At 38.6% G+C, this 22,284-nt stretch overlaps 1 protein-coding gene across 5 annotated transcripts in view; it reads right to left on the bottom strand.

Annotated features, from left to right (window-relative positions):
• Positions 1-19,258, bottom strand: part of GGNBP2 (gametogenetin binding protein 2) — a 29,999-nt gene extending 10,741 nt beyond the window's left edge. Inside the window, exons 1-7 of one of the 5 annotated variants that reach the window (XM_023732677.1) lie at positions 19,077-19,195; positions 18,377-18,569; positions 10,541-10,621; positions 7,272-7,525; positions 4,730-4,828; positions 821-946; positions 582-695 (exon numbers count right to left, since the gene is read on the bottom strand). In XM_023732677.1, coding sequence (XP_023588445.1) covers positions 582-695; positions 821-946; positions 4,730-4,828; positions 7,272-7,525; positions 10,541-10,621; positions 18,377-18,469 — 767 coding nt within the window. In that variant the 5' untranslated portion in view covers positions 18,470-18,569; positions 19,077-19,195. Of the gene's footprint in view, positions 1-581; positions 696-820; positions 947-4,729; positions 4,829-7,271; positions 7,526-10,540; positions 10,622-18,376; positions 18,570-19,046 lie in introns of all 5 variants that reach the window. The other 4 variants (XM_023732678.1, XM_023732676.1, XM_004377837.1 and 1 more) reach the window with 4 other exon arrangements.
• Positions 19,259-22,284: the final 3,026 nt, after the last annotated feature.

Consider the following 22,284-nt stretch of genomic DNA (forward strand, 5'->3'; position numbering starts at 1 on the left):
AAAAAAAAAAAAAAAAAGCCATCTCTAGATAGCGCCCTTACCAGTTTCCTTTCCTATTGCACTCTCCCTCCCTACGAACTTCCAAATGCTAATGACAAACTTAGAAAATTCCTTTGTAAAAGTAGTATTCTAAAAAGAAAAATGTGAAATTTTTTCTATAGTACATGAAGCACAAGAACTCTGACTTTATTTTTAGATTTTGACAAACAATTACAGAAAAAACTGAAACTATTATTAAATGAGAAGCTGCTAATTTTGAAAATGCCATCATAAAATGACTCTACATTGAAAATAAGGACTACCAGAGTTTCCAAATATTCAGTCATACTGTGTTTCCCAAAAAGATTGGTCTGGAACCAACAAATAAAAATTACAAAAAAGGAGATGCTGGCTCAATACAAGGGTTAACACTGAAAGTCAGTCTATAAAGGAACTGCACCTACCGTGACATTAAGCTGCCAGTGGCAGGCATTAATGGGAAAACTAGCAGTATTATATGATGGGGGTCAGTGACAGGCCAGCCTGGATGACTGACTGCTAAGGCACCCTTCACACTACACTGTAATGACCTTTAAACTTACCTGTGCTTTCGAAGATAGGTTTCTAGTGTTTCTAAAAGACAACTAGAGTCGATTAAAACTACTTCATCCCTGCATTCCTGGGACATTAGTTCCCATACGTCCATCCAACAACCTCTGCAGAAAAAACAAATATCAGTGAAAAGGAGGAATGTACAAGGGTAAAACATTAAAAAAAAAAAAAAAAAAAAAGAGAAAGAAAGAAAGAAAAGAAAAGCAAGTAAAGGATTGCTTGATTTTACCTGGCTGTTCCCTGGAAAGGTCCATAATGGAAAATGATCCTACACTTGCTGTCCTTCCTGTGGTCTTCACTACTTCTCTTATCTGTACTTAACTTCTCTGAACTGACACTGCTACTGCTCCCTTCACTGTAGTACAGTATAGTACAAAGCTTAGTGACACTGAGATAATCTGAAGGAATAACTTCTATAGTCTAAATTAAAATCATGAACTCTTTAATACATTAAGATACCAGTAGGATAAGTTTAAAATTTGTATATAATTACAAACTTCAACCATATTAAAATGTTAAACGTGCTGACACCTTAATATAAAAACTTCTGCTTGACTATCAAGTTTAACCAATACAATTTAACAACATTTACATTTATGAAGATAGCAATTGGTTAATATACTAAGCATTTTATGAGCAAATCTACTTGAAATGTTTTAAAGTCAAAAGACTGAAAGAAATTATAAAATATTTTCACCTATAAACATGGATCAAGCTTCCACAAATTGAAAATTCTAGCATTTTTTATCTATTAAATGCACTTTAAAAAAAATCACTCCTTATTATAGCTAACTCATGGCAACAAAAGTTGTATCTACCTTCACATCTACAGGTAGCCAGGGAAATCAGAGGTTAATCTAATAATAGCAAATATATTTTTACATTTACTAGAAGATAGCATACTAAGATGAACGCTTTACACAGCCTAAATTAGTAATAAATACTATACAAATAATTTTTTAAAAACTTACTAAAAACTTCCCAGACTCTCCCTCCCCCACAGGTTTCAATGAGGCGTTGGTCATGCATTTTGCTTTGTTGCAGATGTGCATTCCAAGAGAAATGTCTATATTCCATTCAATGACTGTCTTCTTGATTTTTCATGATTCTCAACAACTGGCTCCTGCCTGTTCTTCTGCAGGTCTCACTACAGTCCTAGAAATTCATTACCTTGGATGCTTGAGATGGAAAAACCTCTGAATCTTTACTTAATTACAGTCTACAGCTAAATAGGTACTTCTCAACCCCCTCCCCAATATATAAGGTCATACATACAGTTCAGTTCCCTACTTCCCCTACAAGGGCTCAGATCACAGTTGAGCTCCCCTGATTTTTGACAAGAAAAACCTCAACTCCTGCTCTGCCTTCCATGTTACATCTTTCTACTCTCAACTCCCATATTTTCTTTTTTTCTAATCATGCTTCAGTGATCCATAATTTCCTGGAACTGGATAACTCCCAAACTCAAGTTCTCATAATTGAGGAAAAGGTAGGTTCAGGAAGAGAATGAACAAACTGGGGAATGACTATTATACCATCAGAATGTGAAAGCATTATTCTTTAAAAAAAAAAATGTTTTTAGAAGAGGTTCAAATCAGGATTTTATCTATAATCCTCTCTAACCGTATTGTCTTCATATCACTCTTTCCCTTCAACATCAAGGTCTTGGAAAAAGTGACCTTTCCACTTCCTTGTTCTATTCCCATACATTTCCACTCAGAGCCGAGCCCACTGCAGCCTTACACTGCATTTACTTTTCTACCCATTCCAATCTGAGTTCTACTTCCACTCAACCACTAGATCTGCTCATCAAGATGATCACCAATTATCTCAGTGTTGCTAAATCCAAAGAACACTTTTGGGTCCTTGATGACTCAGCAGCGTCCAACACAGCTGACCAGACCTCCTTGAAACACTCTTCCCTTGGTTTCCGCCTATCTCTCTGGCCACTCTTTCTCAAGTTTCTTCACTGGCTTCTTCTTTTCCACCATTAAACCGAATTCCTCAGCACTTTTCTCTTACTCTATTCCCTCCCATAGTTAATCTTCAAAAGCATTCTCTAAGATGATCCTCAATCATCAGCTACAAGGCCTACAACTCAAGTCTAAACCTTTCTTTTGGATCTCAAACTTACTTCCAAACAGATAGTAACTTGGGTTTACCTGCATGGATATACTTTCAGGAAAGGTGACCTGGATTGCTGTTGCTATTTATTAGGCTGAAACCTAATGAAATATATTATACTTTCCTTGGAGAAAGTCTAAACAAAAAAGGGGGGTTGGGACAACAGTAGAAATATATAATAGTGGTGACCATCTAAAGTGGAGGACAGGGAGTCTTGGCTGACATCCATATCGCATGTGGGACTAACTGAAGCTACCTTAGGAGACACTGCATAAGATCAATTAACTCCATTCATTCTGATTCCATACTCAGCAAACAACCTTCTAAACATTTGACTTCCCATCTAGTGGGGCTGTAGATGGAGGGGGATGTGAAGTCAGTGGAGGTTTGTTTTTGTTTTTAAGCTGAAAGACAGCAAAACATAACTATATGTCAATTTAGTAAAAGTAGGTATCTGATAAAGCAAAGTCACTGAGAAGAAGAAAGGAGATAGAATCCAAAGTAAAAGTGGAAGGACAGTCTTTGAAGAAAAGTAGCAATTAGCACAGACACATAAGACGCTGGGCTACCTACTGCTTTTTAGTTCCTCAATAAAGTATATGTACAACAAAAAAAGTAAAGTTAAAATAACCAGAAGGCAGGCTTTTTAGTCCTAAATACTATACCATGCTACTCTGTGCCTTCAGCCAACAGGTCATTGTCTAATGAGAAAATCAGAATGAATTCTGCATTCTTTAGAGAGTCAGGAATTCTCTGCTAAAGATACTGGCAACTCAGGTACGTGAAGTAACAATTATCCTCAGATAACAAGTTTAAGTTGCGCAGCCCTCTACTGAGTTCAAAGTACTCTCACATTAGGTATCATGCAAATTGTGGTTGTTTGGATCCTGATTCAAAAGAACCAAGTGTAAAAAAACATTTTTAGAGATAACTGAAGAAATCTGAGTACGAACTGAGTATTAGATTATTTTAGTTAATTTTGTTAGCTATTACAATGGCATTGCAGTTATGAAAGAAAATGTCCATATATTTAGAAATGTATGTGAAGTATGTAGGAATAAAGTAATATGACATCTGGGATTTGCTTAAAAATACTTCAACAAAGAAAAAGGTAGATAAATGAAACAAGTGTGGCAAAATCTTGGTAACCATTGAATCTGGGTGAAGGTATATGGGAATTTCTTTATATTCACTCTACTTTTGTATGTATTTGATAGTTTTTGTAATTTTTTTTTAAATTTTATTCCTGAGTATGGGGGGGGCTTGTTAACAGATTATCAACACACTACCACCTGGTCACCAGGATGTTTCATTTTCTAATCAAAGAGGAAAATATCTATATAAAAACAGTGTCAATGACACTAATGAAATATTAAAAAATTAATTTTTAAAATTATTCAGAAATATAGTTCTATATCATCCTGTTTTCTCAAAAACAGAAGTTACTTCTAAGAAACTCCCTTCAAGTTCCACTCCTTACCACCCCACCCCCAAGAAATTTGGTATAGTACAACTGTGGTGGTATGCTGGGGGGTGGGGGCAAAAACAGCCCTGGACATTATAGTGCCTAACCAAGAAAACTGCAAATTAGTTAAATACACACTGCCATAACTAATTCAAGACTTTTTTTAATCCTTGAGAAATTATTAGTGAGACCTAGAGAAAAACACAAGAAAAATAATTTATACATGACTATTACACATAGATGAATGTATACTACTAATCTGAAAAACTTAATATCGGGTATATAAATTTCCACATAGATCTCAACCTCCTTCCTCTGAAACATATTTAATAATAATAAAAAAATTTCTTAAAAAATCAAATTTATATTGAGACCCGATACAGTCCCAATGCAAAAACTCCTATAGAACCAAGAGACATATTTTGAACCATGTCATAGAGTGTAACCAATTAATAAAATTAAACAGCAATGTTATTTCTTTTTATTAAACACAATCAACACTTACAATCTTAACAATGACAAAGCATCTTGGTATTCAATTCTACTTACCCCAAAGGTTTTGGTTTGTGTGTATCTAAGGAGTGCAACTGACATCTCTTGTTCTTCTTACTTTTTGGAATAGCATCTATCATGTCATTAAGTTTGGACCTAATTAAAAATAAACCATTAAAGGTTTGATTAATATTTATTTTTCTTTAGAACTCTAAAAATCTTTCTGCCTTTTACTGGGAAGTATAAAGGATTATAGATAAATCACCTACCTTGAAAATTTATCACAGAAATTCTAACCCAAGAGTATACCTGTCTTCCCACTCCATCCCCAGCCTGTCAAAATGTCAAAAGACCTGCTCTATTCAACATACTCTTTCCCTCAGACTGCATCTGTCTTGCTCACCCGTGTCCCCACTGTATCTAGCGGTATGCCTGGTGCTCAAATATTTTAAGACTGACTGCTACCTGACTTGAAGCCATCTTCTCTTGCCCAAACATTATTTAAACCCACACAACATCCTTGATGAGGAGCCAAAACCAGAAATTTTACGCAAAGATAGAATATGTACCACTACTACCCCCACATCGTACATCTAACCAATCAGCACAGCCTGCAGCTCTTTTTTTCAATCGTGCTTCACGTGAAAGTTTACAGTGCAAGCTAATTTCTTACAAAAATTTATACACATATTGTTATGTGACATTAGTTGCAATCCCTACAATGTGACAGCACACTCCCTCTTTCCACCCCAGGTTTCTTGTGTCCATTCAGCCAGTTCCTGTCCCTTCCTGCCTTTTCATCCTGCCTCTGGACAGGAGCCACACATTTGGTCTCAGGTATCTGACTGAACTAAGAATAAGCAGCACACTCTTCATGAGTACTATTTTATGTTTTATAGTCCACTTCAATCTTTGTCTGAAGAGTAGGGTTTGGGAATGGTTTTAGTTCCGGGTTAACAGAGCATCCAGGGGCCATAGTTTGGGGCTTCCTCCAGTCTCTAACAGACCATTAAGTCTGGTCTTTTTACGTAAATTTGACTTCTGTTCCGCACTTTTCTCCTGCTCTGTCTGGAACTCTCTGTTGTGTTCCCTATCAGGGCAGTGAGTGGTGGTAGCCAGGCACCATCTAGTTTTTCTGGTCTCAGGTTGATGGAGTCTCTGGCTTATGTGGCCTTTTGTCTCTTGGGCTAATATTTTCTTGTCTTTGGTGTATAACTTTTATATATATGCTGAACCCAATCACTTCTCACCACCTCCACCATTACTATCCTTGACCAACCCCCCACTATCTCTAGCTTAGTCAACTGTAATAGCTGGCCTCCTAACTGGTCTCCTTGCTTCCACCCTTTGCCCTTTATAGTCTAGGCTCAACAGCTAGAGTGATCCTTTCAAAACATACATCAGATTATGTTACTTTTCTGTTCAAAAACTTGTAAAAGGTTCTTTTCTCAGGCTGAGTAAAATCCAAAGACCCTACCATCACCTCTAAATAGGAAAGTCCATTGTTCAGTCTTTGGACCTCTTCTTTTCCTATTTATACTCACTCTGATGATTTTATCTAGCCTCATGGCTTTAAATACCATATACAGGCTGATGATACAAATTATATATCCAGGCCACGCCTCTCTGTACTCTTACTTGGATGTCCAACTGATACCTCAAACTCAACATGTCCAAAAGTGAGCTCTTGATCTTTCCCCCAAAATGACAGTCTTACCCATCTCAGTAAATGGAAGCCATTTGCCCTGTTCTTTAGGCCTCAAATCTATGAATCATCCTTGATACCTTCCTCTACATCTAATCTATCAGTGAACCCTACTGCCTTATTCCTCAAAATAGATCCAGAATTCGACCATTTCTCAACACCTCTGTGGCTACCACCCTGGTCCAAGTCACCACTAACTCTTGTGTGGATTATTAACTAGCCTTTGTTTCTCTGTTTTCACCTGTCCTTCTGCCCTGCTCCCTTCGGTACTCTCAACACAAACGTCAAACAAGCCTGATAAAACTTCAAAGCAGACCATTTAACAACTCTGCACAAAAGGCTCCCAAAGCTTCCCATCTCACTTAGAGTAAGAACCAAAGACCTCAGGATGACCTACAGGGCACTATAAGGACCTTTTATTATCCTTCTAAATTTATCTATTACTACTCCCTTCATTCACTTGGCTCCAGCCATATGGTTTCATTGCTGTTCCTCAAACATGCCAGGAACACTCCAGCAACTGAACCTTTAAACTTACTATTCCCTCTCTGCTTTCCCCTAAATATCTACATGGCATGCTCATTCACTTTATTCAAGTCTATGTTCAAATGTCATTTTATCAGACAAGGCTTCATATTAATTCTACCCACCCATTCTCTATCCTCCTTACTCTACTTTTTCTTTGTAACTTATCATACCTGACAAATTACATGTTTGCTTACTGTCTGTTTCTCCCCAGAAAACTTTACATTCACTGGCACATACAAGTTACTCAATAAAACTGATTAATTGAACTTAGTCTTTCCCAATCTTTTCCTTGACCAAATTTAGAAAAAAAGTTGCCACTATTTAAAAATGTAACAAACCCACTTTTTCCTAACTGATTATACTTACCCATGTACATAAAATAACGTATAAAGCTTCTTTGCATCAGTCATGCAGCTTCGAGTTACAGATAGGACTCCCTTGGACCCTACTGTCAGCGGTTCAAGGGCAGGATTTCCAGATTCTACGAGCTGGGAAAAGAGGCGCTCCACACTGCGACGACAACCAACACATGGGACAAGCTGAGAAAGTGCACTCAAGACTTCACGTGATGTCACCACCATGGCAATACTGAGATCTTGTTGCTTAAGCATACTATGCCGCTGAAAGAAAGAGGGAAAGAAAAATGAAGAGTTCTTAAGAAGAATGACATGAAATTATTTTTTCACTACTATTTCTGGTTCCCATCCTTGAGCAGTAAGTACAACCTGGGCAGGGCTTATTGTCTGTCTGCAATTGAGTCAGAAAGGCAGCCTAGTCCTGCTGTATTGAGTTTGCTCCACAAACCCCCTTGTTCTAGAATCTAGGGTGTAACAAATTCTGCTTAGGATGCCAGGCCTAGGCATTATGTGCCCCAAGCATCTGGAAAAAAGAAGCCCTGCGGCTGGAAATTTAGGCCTTGTTCAGTGAATATTAAGCCTAGCATTCTCACTAAAAGAAAAAAAATAATAATATAGACAGTGCAGCTTTATCATGTCTTCTTCCCAACTTTTAACACCACACTATATTTAGCTACAGGAGTCAAGTTATGATGGTGACCATGCAGAGCAGCAATTCTCAACGTGGAGGTATGGACAGGTATGTTATGGGTTAGCAGAAGAGAACAAGACCTATCTTACCTATGAGAAGCCCACAGTGAGTAACTAATATGCTGGTGCATATGAATGTTATCTGTTGGTTATGATGATGCAGAAAAATGACTGAGAACCACAGCTGTAGAGAAATGGGCAAAACTCTAGTAACTCCTACCTGGATGAAGTTATAATTGCAACACAATTAATGCCTCCTGATCTACCAAAAAACAGATGGGAAAGATAATTCCCAAGAAGCACTGTCTCAACATTTGCCATTAACCTTTCACTGAAAGTTTTCTCTAAAAGGAGGAATAGTGTTTTGTTTTCTGTTGTTTTTATAATATTTTACTGTGTTTTTGTTGAAAGTTTACACAGCAAATTAGCCCACTGCCATCAAGTTGATTTCAACTCATAGCAATCCTACAGGGTTTCCAAGGCTGTAAATCTCTGCTGAAGCAGACTGCTCTATCTTTCTCTCGCGGAGCTGCTGGTAGTTTCGAACCACCAACCTTTCCGTTAGCAGTTGATCGCTTTAACCACTGCATCACTGGGGCACCTTTCACAGCAAATCAGGTTCCCATTTAACAATCTCTATACATATTTGTTCACTGACACTGGTTACATTTTTCACAATGTGTCAACATTTTCATTTCCTACATCAATTTTTTGTTGTCGTTAATATACACAGCAAAATGTGCTCCGTTTATATGAACCGTTTATACATGTACAATTAAGTTGTACAATCATTCTCATCCTTCTTTTCTGAGTTGTTCCTCCCCCGTTAACATAAACTCACTGCCACCTAAGGTTCCTATCTAATCATTGTTGCTATTGTCACTTTGATCCCATATAGACAAGGAATAGTGTTTCGGAGTAAACTAATAACTTAGCTTTCATTATCTTGATTGTATACAGAGTATTTATCAAGTATGATACTGCTCAGGAATTAAATAAAACGTCAGTAAGTTCATAATACAAGAAATTTCTTTTTTTTTTAAACAGTTACTACAGAAGAAAACCAACAAGTTCTTAACGAAAAGTTATATTCCCTGTGTTATGGACTGAATTGTAACCACCCAAAATATGTGTTTTAAATCCTAACCCCTACACCTCTGGTTAAGGAGCCCTGGCGGCACAGTGGTTAAAGCACTCAGCTGCTAACTGAAAGTTTAGCAGTTAGAACCCACTAGTGGCTCTGCAGGAGAAAGATGTGGTAGTCTGCTTCCATAAAGATTATAACCTTGGAAACTCTATGGAGCAGTGCTACTTTGTCCTATAGGGTCGCTGTGCATCAGAATTGACTGGACAGCAGTGGGTTTAGGTATATTTTTTTGTGTTGTTGTTGTTAGGTGCTGTAGGTTCTGACTCATAGCATCCCTATATACAACAGAACAAACAGTGCCTGGTCCTGCGCCATTCTCACAGTCTTTGCTATGCTGAAGCCCAATGTCGCAGCCACTGTGTCAATCTATCTTGTTGAGGGTCTTCTCTTTTTCACTCTCTATCAAATGTGATGTCCTTCTCCAGGGACTGGTCCCTCCTGATAACATATCCAAAGTACGTAAGGCAAAGTCTCGCCATCCTTGCTTCTAAGGAGCATTCTGGCTGTACTTCTTCCAAGACAGATTTGTTCATTCTTCTGGCAGTCCACGGTATATTTGATATTCTTTGCCAACACCATAATTCAAAGGCATCAATTTTTCTTTGGTCTTCCTTATTCACTATCTAGCGTTCACATGAAAATACCATGGCTTGAGTCAGGTGCACCTTAGTCCTCAAAGTGACCCGTGGCTATAATCCCATTTGGGAATGGGCTTTCTCTGTTATGTTAATAAAACAGTATTAGTGTACAGTGTTTTGAGTCAATCTCTTTTGAGATATAAAAGAAGTAGACTAAGCAAGGAAGAAAAGACGCACAGATGGGGGAAGGTAGATGCCATGCCACATGAAGATCAGGAGGGAACCAAGGAAGAAGGACCCTCTCCCAGGGCAGAGAGAGAGAAAGCCTCCCCCTAGAGCAGGCTCCCTGAATTTCGATTTCTAGCCTCCTAAACTGTGAGAACAGAGCCCTGGTGGCAAAGTGGTTAATAACTCAGGCTGCTAACCAACAGGTGAGCAGGTCGAATCCACCAGCCACTCCTTGGAAACCCTATGGGGCAGTTCTACCCTGTTCTATAGGGTCACTATCAGTTAGAATTGACTCGACAGCAATGGGTTAAACTGTGAGAAAATAAATTTCTGTTTGTTAAATCCACTTATGGTTATAGCACCACTAGATAACTAAGACACCCTATCTTAAAAAGAAAAAGGGAAAGATAACCTGGTGAAATCAGAGCCTTACAGGAACATAAAATGTTAACACAACACTACCAAATCTTTGTTACATAACAAGTACATGTATCAGACATTTGAGTTTATTCACTGTAGCGATTTCAATGAAATCTTAAGACCTAGGTAAAACAAAATTATACTTACAGCTAGAATTTTAAAAGACTCTTTAAAACACACACAGATCATTTAAAATACTGATTAAAAAATTATTACCTGAATGAACTGCTTTAGTTGTGCACCATTATTCTGATGCCCATCGAGATTTAACACATTGTCAGGAAATTCCATCACCATCTTAAAATGCAAAAGAACTAAAATCAATTATTTTGTCTTCTTCAAACACATGATGCAGACAATTTTATAAACTCACCGAGCAAAAATAGATTTGCCCAAAGTCAGATTTGCCCCACTCCCCCCAAAAAAAAGTTTTAAAAAAATCCAAGTTATACGAGTTGATTAGGATCAAAGGCATTGAAGTCAGGGAGACTGAAGTTCAAATCCAAGTCTTACCACTTACAGTCTATGTCATAACACTGGACAAGTTAACTTAACCTGTCTGATTCTCAGAGAGGTAGTAATAATTTCTTGTATCTACTCTCAGAGTCACTTTGAGGATTAAATATTTTCAAGTGTTTGTTGCAGTGCCCAATAAGAGCACTTAGTAAATGAAATAACATGATATTTTTAGTTATTCCTCTGACTATGGACACAGAAATTCTTAGAGTAATAACTATTAAATGAATTATATGTATAAAGTACTTAGAACAGTATTTGGCACACAGTAAATATTAGCTCTAATTATGAGCAAAAAATACATTGTGATATTGACTCAACTATAAAAATTTCACTACCAGAGGAAAAGGATATGAAGCTTAAGGATGTTTCAGAATGCCAGATAATGGGAATCAGTAATTAGTAAATTTCACTGACCTATGACACCACTGATTTTAAGAAGTACCACAGTTACATACCAATAAGGAAAAAGCCATTATAACTGAAGGATGAATCAAATTTAAGATGCATCCCAGTTTCAGAGATGTTAAAATGTGCAAAAAGTATGCGTTCAAACCAATGAAATACAGTAACACATTTATATCTTAACTAAAATAATGCTAAATATATCAAACATACTGTACTAAGAACAAACTTTCTATTTCCAGACAACAAGGGCCACAATAGTGAAGTCAAGATAAAGAGACCCATTTAGGGCATAAACAAAAACAAAAACAAAAACAAAAAACCCACCCAGTTGAATATGTGATCTTATAAAGGTTCTTCCCTTCCCCAACCAGCACCACACAATCTTTTTTAATGGAGGTTATCAGTCCTTCCCCTCCACATTAGAAAAGACCTAATTAACACATGCTTATTCTACACATTAACAACTAAGGCAAGTGTAAACAATAGATATATTTTCTTAATTTGATAAGGGAGAAACACTAGATACAGGAAGCAGAAAGACAAATGGATACTAAGAGAAGGGACACTGACTTAATAATCCAGAGGACTTCACTGTATTTCACAAAACCAAAAATTGCATATACAATTCAAATTTTTGTATGTGATATATTTTACCTTACAGAAAAGGATAATACATAATATATTAGGTGTGGCTATCTCTAGGTAGTGAGAAGATAGGACTTTTTTCTTTATGTATTCCTATCTTTCTCAAATTTATTACAATGCACATATACTACTTCAGCTAACTGAAAGGTCAGCAGTTCAAACCCACCCAGAGGCTCTGAAAGAGAAAAGACCTGGAGATCTGCTCCTGTAAAGTTCACAGCCTATGAAACCCTCTATGGAGCAGTTCTACTCTGTCTCATACGGTCACTATAAGTCAAAATGCATCAACTGATGCATATCAACTATGGTGTTGGCAAAGAATATTGAATATACCATTAACTGCTGGAAGAACAGAAAAATCTATCTTGGAAGGACAGCCAGAATGTTCCTTAGAAGCAAAGATGGCAAGACTTCATCTCAGGTACTTTGGACATATTATCAGGAGGGACCATTCCCTGGAGAAGGACATCATGCTTGGCAAAGTAGATGTTCAGCAAAAAAGAGGAAGATCTTTAACAAGATGCACTGACACAGTCGCTGCAATAATGGGTTCAAACATAGCAAAGATTGTGAGGATGGCACAAGACGAGGCAGTGTTTTGTTGTGTTGTACACAGAGTCACTATGAGTCAGAACCGACTTGATGGCACCTAACAACACACCATCAGTTGAAATCAACTCAGCAGCACCCAATTAACATTAGGGGAAATAATCAGTGTTCCTTGCTTCCAATTCTATATTCATCACACCATATTCAGAGACACGCTTCTATGTCAATAGCTTTTACTGTTCTAAAAGTCTTCCTCCAAACACAGACTGTACGTCCAAATCTCTTACTTTCAGGGATCAATTATCCAATTTTCAGGTTAACCAATGCTAGTATCTTGTTTCTAGCTTTCCCTCTCATGGCCTTCTCAATATCTCCAAAGGGTGGTGGTAGTAAGACGCTTATGTAACTTCATATATACTAGACATTGTTCTAAGCACTTTCATATATTAACCTTACCAATAATATAAAGTAAAACTGAAGTCACTAGTCTACTTTAATACTAGCTTTAAATGATTTGATAAGGTGACTGAAGTAAATGGGTAAAATAGCTAATGATCCATACCATCCATTTTATTTAAGTTATTAAGAGTTACATTTGATTAAAAAAAAAATTTAATAATCCTGGTATTAGTGGTCCAGAAAAACAATAAACTAACAGTAATAGTACAATTAACTCACATTCTGTTTGTTGGAATCACCACTGGGTTTAAGATACAATTTAACTGTCAAATCATAAAAATGGTGTAAGTTAAGCTTTCAGAGACACGTAACTCAATAGAACACTGCAGGTCACTCCAAACCTACCATTTAAGCAACTAACAGTATGATTGCACTTCACTTGCTTGATACAAATAGACACTATTATTTCACCACCAAAACCAACTATCACCATTAAAAAAAAAAAAAAAAAAAGACAATTATCTATACTATTAAGATCAAAGCTATCAATTTAAGAAATATTTAAACAACATTCCTTATTTAACCAAAATAAAGTCTTTACAACCCGGTTCACAGGGGAAATCCTAAATTCTGACTGCATGTAAGTAAAATATTTTTATTTTGATCAACTGTATTTTATTATTCTAATAAAGCAGAGCTCAAAGAACACATCTAACATAGCAAAACCTACCAGCTCACCTTAAAAAATGATAATCTAATTATATGGATAATACTTCCTTTCGGAATGCTTTTTTAAAAAGTCAGTATGAAACTTGATTAAAAAATATTCATTTCAGATCACTCCATTTTCAATATAGGTCTATGGAGCCCTAGTGGCACAATGGTTTAAGTGTTTGGCTGCTAACTAAAAGGTCGGAAGTTCGAATCCACCAGCCGCTCCTTGGAAACCCTAGGGGTAGTTCTACTCATCCTATTGGATCACTATGAGTTGGAATCAACTTGACAGCAAAGAGTGAGTTTGAGTATAGGTCTATAAACATAAAGATCTGGTCTATTACTATGTTTTTCCTGGGTTTCATTGGTCCACATATACACTTTATGTTGTCTTGTACTTATTCTATACCATCCGTTATAGACCCTACACTCACACTAAATACTGTCTATGCCTTTCAAACACTTAGAACAATGGCTTTCTTCCTTGCTGCTCTCTGACCAATCACTATGCCTTTTTTTCATTGTGCTTTAAGTGAAAGTTTACAGTTCAAGTCAGTTTCTCATACAAAAATCTATATACACGTTGCTATATGACCCTGCTGCTCTCCCTATAATGTGACAGCACACTCCTCCTTTCCACCCTGGATTTCCCACGTCCATTCAACCAGCTCTTGTCCCTTTTTGCTTTCTCATCTCAGCTCCAGACAGGAGCTACCCATTTTCACTATACCTTTTAATGTCTTAAGAGAGGACAATAAGAAAAAGGAAAACAAGTGGATGGCAGAGAAGATAACAGCACCATTTTCCCCCATTCCTTGACTTAATCTTCAGATTCTAGGTAACCTAAAGAAAGACAGTCCTGTAAAGTATTTCAGGTGTGGCTTTACAAAGGCATCATCAGTGTTTGGCTTCATGATGAGGCTGCCTATCCAGAGCTAGCCAAAATGAGAACTAGTCATTGTGCTGCAATTACTGCTTTATGAAGTTTATTAAATGCTTTACCCACTTTCACTCTTAAGTATCTGTCCTGGTTTCTCCTGACTATAAATAATCTGTTTTATTACATTCTCACAAGTTCTAACCAATTATATCAGGTTTGTGTTTCAAAATCATTTTTACTTTAGTTTTATTCATTTACTTCTTCATCCTCACAGCTATTTGTAACATCTCACCCTTGGTAAAATTAAATATTAAATCCAGAGTTGAAAAATAAAATGTTAAATGCTAAATTTTTAACAAATGCTGAACACCTAATTCCCAAGTGGATACGCTACCATGATTATCTTTTAAAGTCTGAGTTGAAAACTCTTATCAGACTTTCAAGTCCATTTAGATTGGTTTGAAGTAGGAGGGCAAACTGCATTCCAAAAATACTGTAGCAGTTTCACAATATGTATCAAGAGCTTTATTAAAAAAAAAAATCAACTTCCAGAGGAAAAAATTGTAAAATGCAAAGGTTTATGCATTATTTATAGTCTTATACATGTCTGATAATAGAAGAAGGATTAAATTATGGGATGTCATACAAGAAAATATTACACAGCCATTTAAAATGTTTAAGAACAACAAGAAAACACTCTCAACAGTACATTTAGTGAAAAAAAAGCAGGACATAAAATGGTATGGAAGACAATTATCTCAACTCGCATCTATGTGTGTATCTATGACTGGAATTACACTAAGTGCTGCTGTAGCCTCAGTTATCTCTGGGAAATAGAATTAAGGATAATTTGCTTTGCGGTTATTAATCAAGATATGTTTTACAAAGTATATATATTTTTACTTTATTAGTTCTTTAAAAAAATACTCAAAAAGTGTACTTCTTCAAACATCTCTAAAATAAAATCTCTATTCTGTCTATCTGCTAGCTTACGATTCTAATAACACTGAAGAGCATTTTAGCCACACAGCATACTATTTTGGTAAATATTCCATCAGCTTACTTATTTGAGAGATTGTTTTCAAATACAATTAGATCAGCACAGTGCTCAAGGGTTCAAACCCAGTAAACTACCGTTGTTACGTGCCATCGAATCAGTTCCGACTCATAGCAACCCTATGCAACAGAAAGAAACATTGCACAGGCCTGTGCCATCCTCACAATTGTTGTTATGCTTAAGCTCATTGTTACAGCCACTGTGTCAATCCATAAACTACCATATCAGTCTTTTAAACTTGGATGTAACATATCACATAACAGGAGCTTTCTAATTTCATTTTACAAATCCAAGTTAAAATCATTTAAGGTTAGAGGTTTTAGAAACCTCCTGTTACTAAAATAATAAACATCTGTAACTGATTGTAAACATAACTAGACTGTAACATCTAGTTGCTGAGAAGATTCTAAGACTACTTGAAATAAATGATCTCTTATTTCCTCTCCCAAAGATCAAACACTGTTTCCTCAGAGCATTACCTATGGTCCCTAGGAACAAAGACCAAACCAAATGTTAACTTCAGGCACACACCAAACTATCAATGGACAAGTGCAGAGCAGAAAGCTGCATCCTCTTTTACAGGTATCTTCCCTCCCTCTTCCCCTCCCCCCCTTGCTTCCCTTCCCCAACAAGTGTTTTGCTTTGCATTCTCCCTGTAAGTAATATTTGGTAGAATGGTCCCAAAATAAACTAGTTTCCCTAATTATGGTACATTCTTGGCAAGAATTTTCACAAAACAGCATTCAATAACTGCAGAAGTCCCAAGATAAAGTAATAAATGAAATATGCCACTCATTCTTTAGTGATAAAAACCCACTCCAAAGCAAAGAAAAACTGCACCTTTTCCTAAATAAAATGCTATTTTGAAATATCTAAATTAAGTAAGCCCAAATTTTATTTGCCTTGGTCACAAGTCCACATTACATTAGAAGCAGAATTCAACCACCAGGTACAGTTGAATCCAAACTTGTCTGGAGAAATAAGTGCAGTACTAAACCACAGTGCAAGGTTACATCTTCTTCTATGGAAAACTTTGTAAATTAACATCACTGGAGAAAGAAAAGAGTATAAGAGCACCCCAAAAGTTGGCTATTTCCAAGTACTATGTGACTGATGTATTAATGCTGTATTCACATTACAGGTAGTTATGTGGGTATGAAGAGAGAATCAATAAATCTCTTTTAAAATTTTGTAAATAACTCAAATTCATGTTGATTTCCCTTATGTTTTGGTATTATACACTCAAGAGAAATTTTATATTCAAAATCTGTGGCATTTTTTTTTAACTTCAAATCCATTCTAGGACAATAAACCTAAATGTTGACATCAAATTATGTGCTTTAGGAAAGTGTTTATGTTGGAGACAGAGAGAAGCAAGACAATATCAACAAATAACACTTCATTATCAGGAGTTTTCAAATTGAGAAATGCATCATATACTTTGATTAGAGTGCTAGCTTTTTTAAAAACTATTTAAAAAGCAAGTCCATTATACTTTCAACGCCAAGAAATACAGAAATCATAACAAGGAATACATACAAATAATTTCCAATGCAGCAAAATTAAACAAAAATTTCATTTACTTTATGTTCGGCCAAATTATCCTACCTTTTCCAAAAAAAAAAAGGGCACTGGGTAATTATAGATGTTTTCACTTAAAAAGTTCTAACAAATCAAGTCATTCAATAGCTCTCCTACTTCTTCTAAAAGTCTTACAGCTCAAACAAGTCTTGAGACCGGCAAATAGAAAGGCATAGAGTGACATCTCTACAATGACTTGCATTTTATTTAAAATTTGAAAAAATCTCACTAGATATCTTCAAATAAAAAATCAGGAATATAACAGATAAAATGCTTTTGAATGGTATAAAATCAAAGATGGTAAAATGAAAAGACTCATCTACACCTTGCCAAAATAGAAAAATGTATAATCCACATATTCAACATCATCAAAATAAAGATTTAAAAAGATACTCATAAAAAGTTCATTTAATTTCTTAAGAAATAGTGGCAAGCAATTGTACCCTTTATTTCCTGTTCAGATTCAGTTCAAATTTCTGCCATTTCCTTTTAAAGGAAAGAGTACAGCAACACAGGGTAGAGAGGGTCCGTAATGCTGCACAACCATGAACTCTAAAAACTGAAAACTACCCAGAACTGGGTCTTGACACTCAAAATGATCAATCAGCTTTTTACAGTACACATTCAATAATTTGGCTTCCTCAAAACGAAAAAAGGGGGGGAGAAGCTTATCTGTAAACTAAAGAATAACTAATGTCAAGAAAGCCCATTCTGAAGAGTCATGGCCTAGCAATATATACATTTCAAAGAGTTTTAAGGTAACAGTAAATACAAGACTATTTACAACGAAATCAAATCCTTTTAGTGGAATCTTTCTCGGCAAGTGCATGTCACTGTGCCCTCAGTAATCATGCTTATGTAGTGAGAGCTACAATATTAAAATAGAAATATACAGGTAGCACTACAGCTGCGACATTTCCAGATAATTAAGCCTCCCGCAGGGTAGGCGGTTTCTGTAAGGGATAGGCCCTAAACGCCTAAGATTCTTCAACCCCTCTTCAAGGAGCGTGCTTGGGCAAAAGCAGCGTCTCCTGGAGGGAAAGGGTAAAGGTAGAGGATTCAAAAACGAAGGAAAACCTGAGAAAAAGGGTCAAAGTGCGTACGGAGCGCTAGGCTTGGGGCCCGCAGACGTTACAGAGTGACCCACTGCAAAGGCGAGTTTGTGGGGCCTGCTGGAGAGAAGGCCTCGCCTAGGAGTTGCAACACACTCTTTCTCCAGTGCGCAGCGCTCGGGCTGAGGGAGGGGGAGGAGGGGAAACAGCTGCCAGGGAGCGGCGAGCCCAGCCCGGCCCGACCCGCTCACCGTGAGGGTGTCGTCTATGTAGAGCGGAATCTGCCTCCTCTCGAAGGGGAACTCCTCCTCCCCGTCCCTGCACACTGCCACCAGTCGCGCCATCGTCGCCGACGCTGCCGTTGCCACCGTCACCACCTCCTCGCAGCTGCTGCCGCCGCCGCTGCTGCTCTTGCTGCTGCCGCCTCCTCCCAGCTCCTCCGGCCTGCAACAGCCAAACCCCGCGAGCGTAAGCACCCGCCGCCGCGCAGCACATTCGCCACAGGGGGGAGGGAGCGGAGCAGGCGGGGACGACAGAGCCGGGCGGCGTTTCCCATCACCCGATTCCACACGCGCTCAGCCAATCAGCGGCGAGCAGCGCCGGGACCCGCCCCCTCGCGCCGCTCTCCCTCTGCACCCCCGCGCCGGCTGCCAGTCTGGGTCTAAAGGAGAGGCTACCCTAGCCCGTCACGGGAGTCCCGGCCCCAAGACCCCACCCCAGCTTCAGCGCCACAGCCCACTCCCCGCTTCCGGCCGCTGGGGCGCCCTCAGCCCACAGCTGACCCCCTCTTCCCCATTCTTGGAGCGCCCCGCCCAGTCAGCCCCCAGGGCTGCAGTCGCCCAGCGCGACCCCGCCCCTGGGAGGGGTCGACCCCACCTCAGCTCTGCGGAGGCTTAAGGGGGCCTCCGACGCTGTCCTCACCCTTGCAGGAGGGGGTTTCTCAGTTCTGACCTTCACTGTCTCGTGGTCTCTTCCCTGACCCCCACCTCTGCTCCCCGTTACCGGCTGACGAGCCCCGCGTCAAGGCCAGCCTGGGCGGGAGCGCGGCTCCGAATGCCGTTTCCTCCCCAGGCTCAGTCAGCCGCTCGCGCCACGGCGAGTGGGGGAGGGAGGGCGCGAGACGTGGGGCGGGTAGGGCAGGGAGGAGCCGAGAACGCTGGGCGGAATCCCTCCTCCTCTCGCGAGACTGTTGATCGTCGCTCCCAGCTTGCCCTTTTCGAAACCCTCGCGGAGGGGGTGAGATTCCTTCCTCGACAATTCCGAGTTCGTGACCGGCGCCTTTCGCCCTGTCTGGCTACTTAAATAAATCCGAAGTAGGGCTGCTAGGAGGAGTAGACCTAAACCTCAGTCTCCCGCCGCGCGGTACCGGGAACCGCTCTCCCGAGAGCCGGTGGCCAAAGGAGCCGAGCCGAGCCGACCCGTGGTCGAGGCCCGGTGAGGACTTGGGTAAGTGGTGAGAAGCTGAGGCCTTCGAAATCGGTCAGAACGGAAGGCAGGAGTGAGGGGAAGGGGAGACGAGCATCTGGCGGGTAATAGACAAACTCTGAGCTCGGTTTCCAGGTACCTGACTTCTCTTAATCCAGTTTCCACTGCGGGAAGATTGGAGGCGAAGGCCTATCTCCGTGGCCCTAACACTGATTCACCCGGAACCAGCTGCATAACTGCTCCGCAGTTGGAACTGCGTCGAAATCCCGCTGAGGGGACAAAGTATTTAAGAGCTGACAGTTATTTTTGTGTTACACTAGAAGTAAATAGAAAACCTACTATCCTTTTTATGGAAAGTGGCTTGTGTATGTGCCCTGGACAGAGGAACTTAGTGGGCCGGGTTAATATTAATTTAGGAACTCAGACTGAGGACGATTCCCTTGGGCAAGTGCTGGTACTGGCCAAGGGCCCTTCCCTCTGGCTGTCTCCTGAGAAGCAGAGCTGCTATAAAGAGAGTTCTTCACTCGACCCGCCACGGTTTGCTCCGTTCCTACCTTGAAGTCTTTGAAGATCTGTTGTAAAGCCAAAATAGTTGGGAAGTCTTTTGCCTATGAACGTTTTGAAGATCTGAAGGGTGAATCCATTGACTGCTCTACAACTAACTAATGCTAAAGACAAATCTATCTTTCCTAGGAGAATAGGCTAGAGCTCTGATACTGACCTTTAAAATGAATTTTGGTCGTCACATGAAGTCTTAGAGATTTCACAACAACAAAAAACCCCATGGTGCATCCTTGGCCATGTTGACTTATGACATTGTGTGGTCACTGTTAGGGTAGATGACATAATAAACTGGAAGAACCATTGTTTAGTCCCAAAGGTATGATTATCCAGTAAGCATGTCTTTTGGATGTATTAGGAGAACAGTGGGATCATTAGTTTATATCCAATAGGTATATAGGATGTGCCTGCAGCTTCTGACTGGTTAGACTACATAGCCAAACCTTGGACGTTTTTAGAGAATTTCATGTTCTATGTAAAAACAGACTTAAGAAAAAAAAAATACTTGTGACTTTTAAGGTCTAGAGGTAAACAGACTTAAGAAAAAAGAAATACTTGTGACTTTTAAGGTCTAAAGGTGCTCCTATAAGGACGATACCAGTTAATTAAATGTACTTACATTGTACCTTTTAAACTTCCTTTGGATTGTGGTTTGTAAAGGACATTGACAACAATGAGCTTGATATATAGATGCTGATTTTAATAACTTTCATTAATGAACAAAAGAGTATTCACTTTTCGGATTTAAGTCTAAGAAAAGGCATTAAAACCCAGATATAAAATATGTTAAAATGAGACCACAATAATCTCTTCATCTGAGATTACTTACTTTCCCTGATTTGGGTTTGACCTTTAGGACCTCTGAGCCTGCTGCTTTAGTATTTTTGGACAATTTATCACATGTTGTTGTTGGGTGCCATCTAGTTGATTCCAGCTGATAGTGATCGCATGTGACAGAGTAGAACTGTCTCATAGGGTTTTCTTGGATGTAATCTTGACAGAAGCAGATCAGTAGATTTTTCTCCTGTGGAGCCACTAGGTGGGTTTGAACTGTCAGCCTTTAGGTTAGCAGCTGAGTGCTTAACCGTTGTGCTGCCAGGGCTCCTTTTACATATTACAGGCATTCAATAAATAACTTATTGTAAGGCTAAAAAGGTGAATAATTTGCAGATAAGTTGCTCTTTCTCAAGGAGTTAGCCTGGGTGGTACAAATATGATAAAATCAATATTTAAGGAAAAATGCTTACGAAATTATTTCATTGCAAAACAATTCCCAGTTTCAGAGCAGACACATTTTCACTACTGGTCTATATTCAGCTGTAACCAGTAGGGCTGCAGCAAATATTTCTTGAGTATTGTTCTGTGCAGTTTAAGATGAGAAGTATCTGCCTTTAGAGAGTATCTCTAATTAAAAAATGATTGCTACATGAAAAGTTTGTTGTTGCCTATCTTTAACTTTGATATTGGTATTGTGAAGGGTAGGTTGAAGTATTTGAAAGGCCAGGAAAGATGACCGTCAACAGCAGAGGACATTTTTCTGGTACCTAATAATGAACAGTTTGACTGATGGAAATGTGATAAATTATCATCAAAATACCATTCTTTGGTTTTCAGTTTTTGTTTTTTTAGCTTCCCAGCATCTGAGAAGCCAGCCACAAAACTCAGGCATAAATGAAATATGATTATTCCTCAGGTTATCTAGGTTTAAAAGAAATGAAGTGTACTAATGTAATTCTCACTGTATCTTATCTTCATAGACTATATGTGAACTCCAAGGAAGCAAAGTATGATGTTTTTGGATGACTTATACAACATATTGGACATTCATGCTCAATAAAAATAAAACTGGTTGTCATTTTCTACATTAACTGTATAATATTAAAGTCATGGGAGTCACTTTGGGAAGTGAATAGGGCCTAGGTTGTGTCGGGTATTGGCACTGTGAGATAGCAGGAAAACCAGTCAGCTTTCCTAGTCATGTTTAATTTGTATATTATCATCTTATTGGCTAACTTTCAAAATTCTTCCTTTTTAATTGAAAATAAAATCTAATCTGGTTTTTATTTTTATAGCTATGTTATTATTCAACATGCTGATTTCTTTACAGGGAAAATTGTTTTCAATAATACAGTTCCACATATAATTGATTGTAGTTAGCAAATATGAAGCGCTA

This window comes from Trichechus manatus, unplaced genomic scaffold (genome assembly GCF_000243295.1).
Source record: "Trichechus manatus latirostris isolate Lorelei unplaced genomic scaffold, TriManLat1.0 scaffold00054, whole genome shotgun sequence".
Classification (NCBI taxonomy): Eukaryota; Metazoa; Chordata; class Mammalia; order Sirenia; family Trichechidae; genus Trichechus; species Trichechus manatus.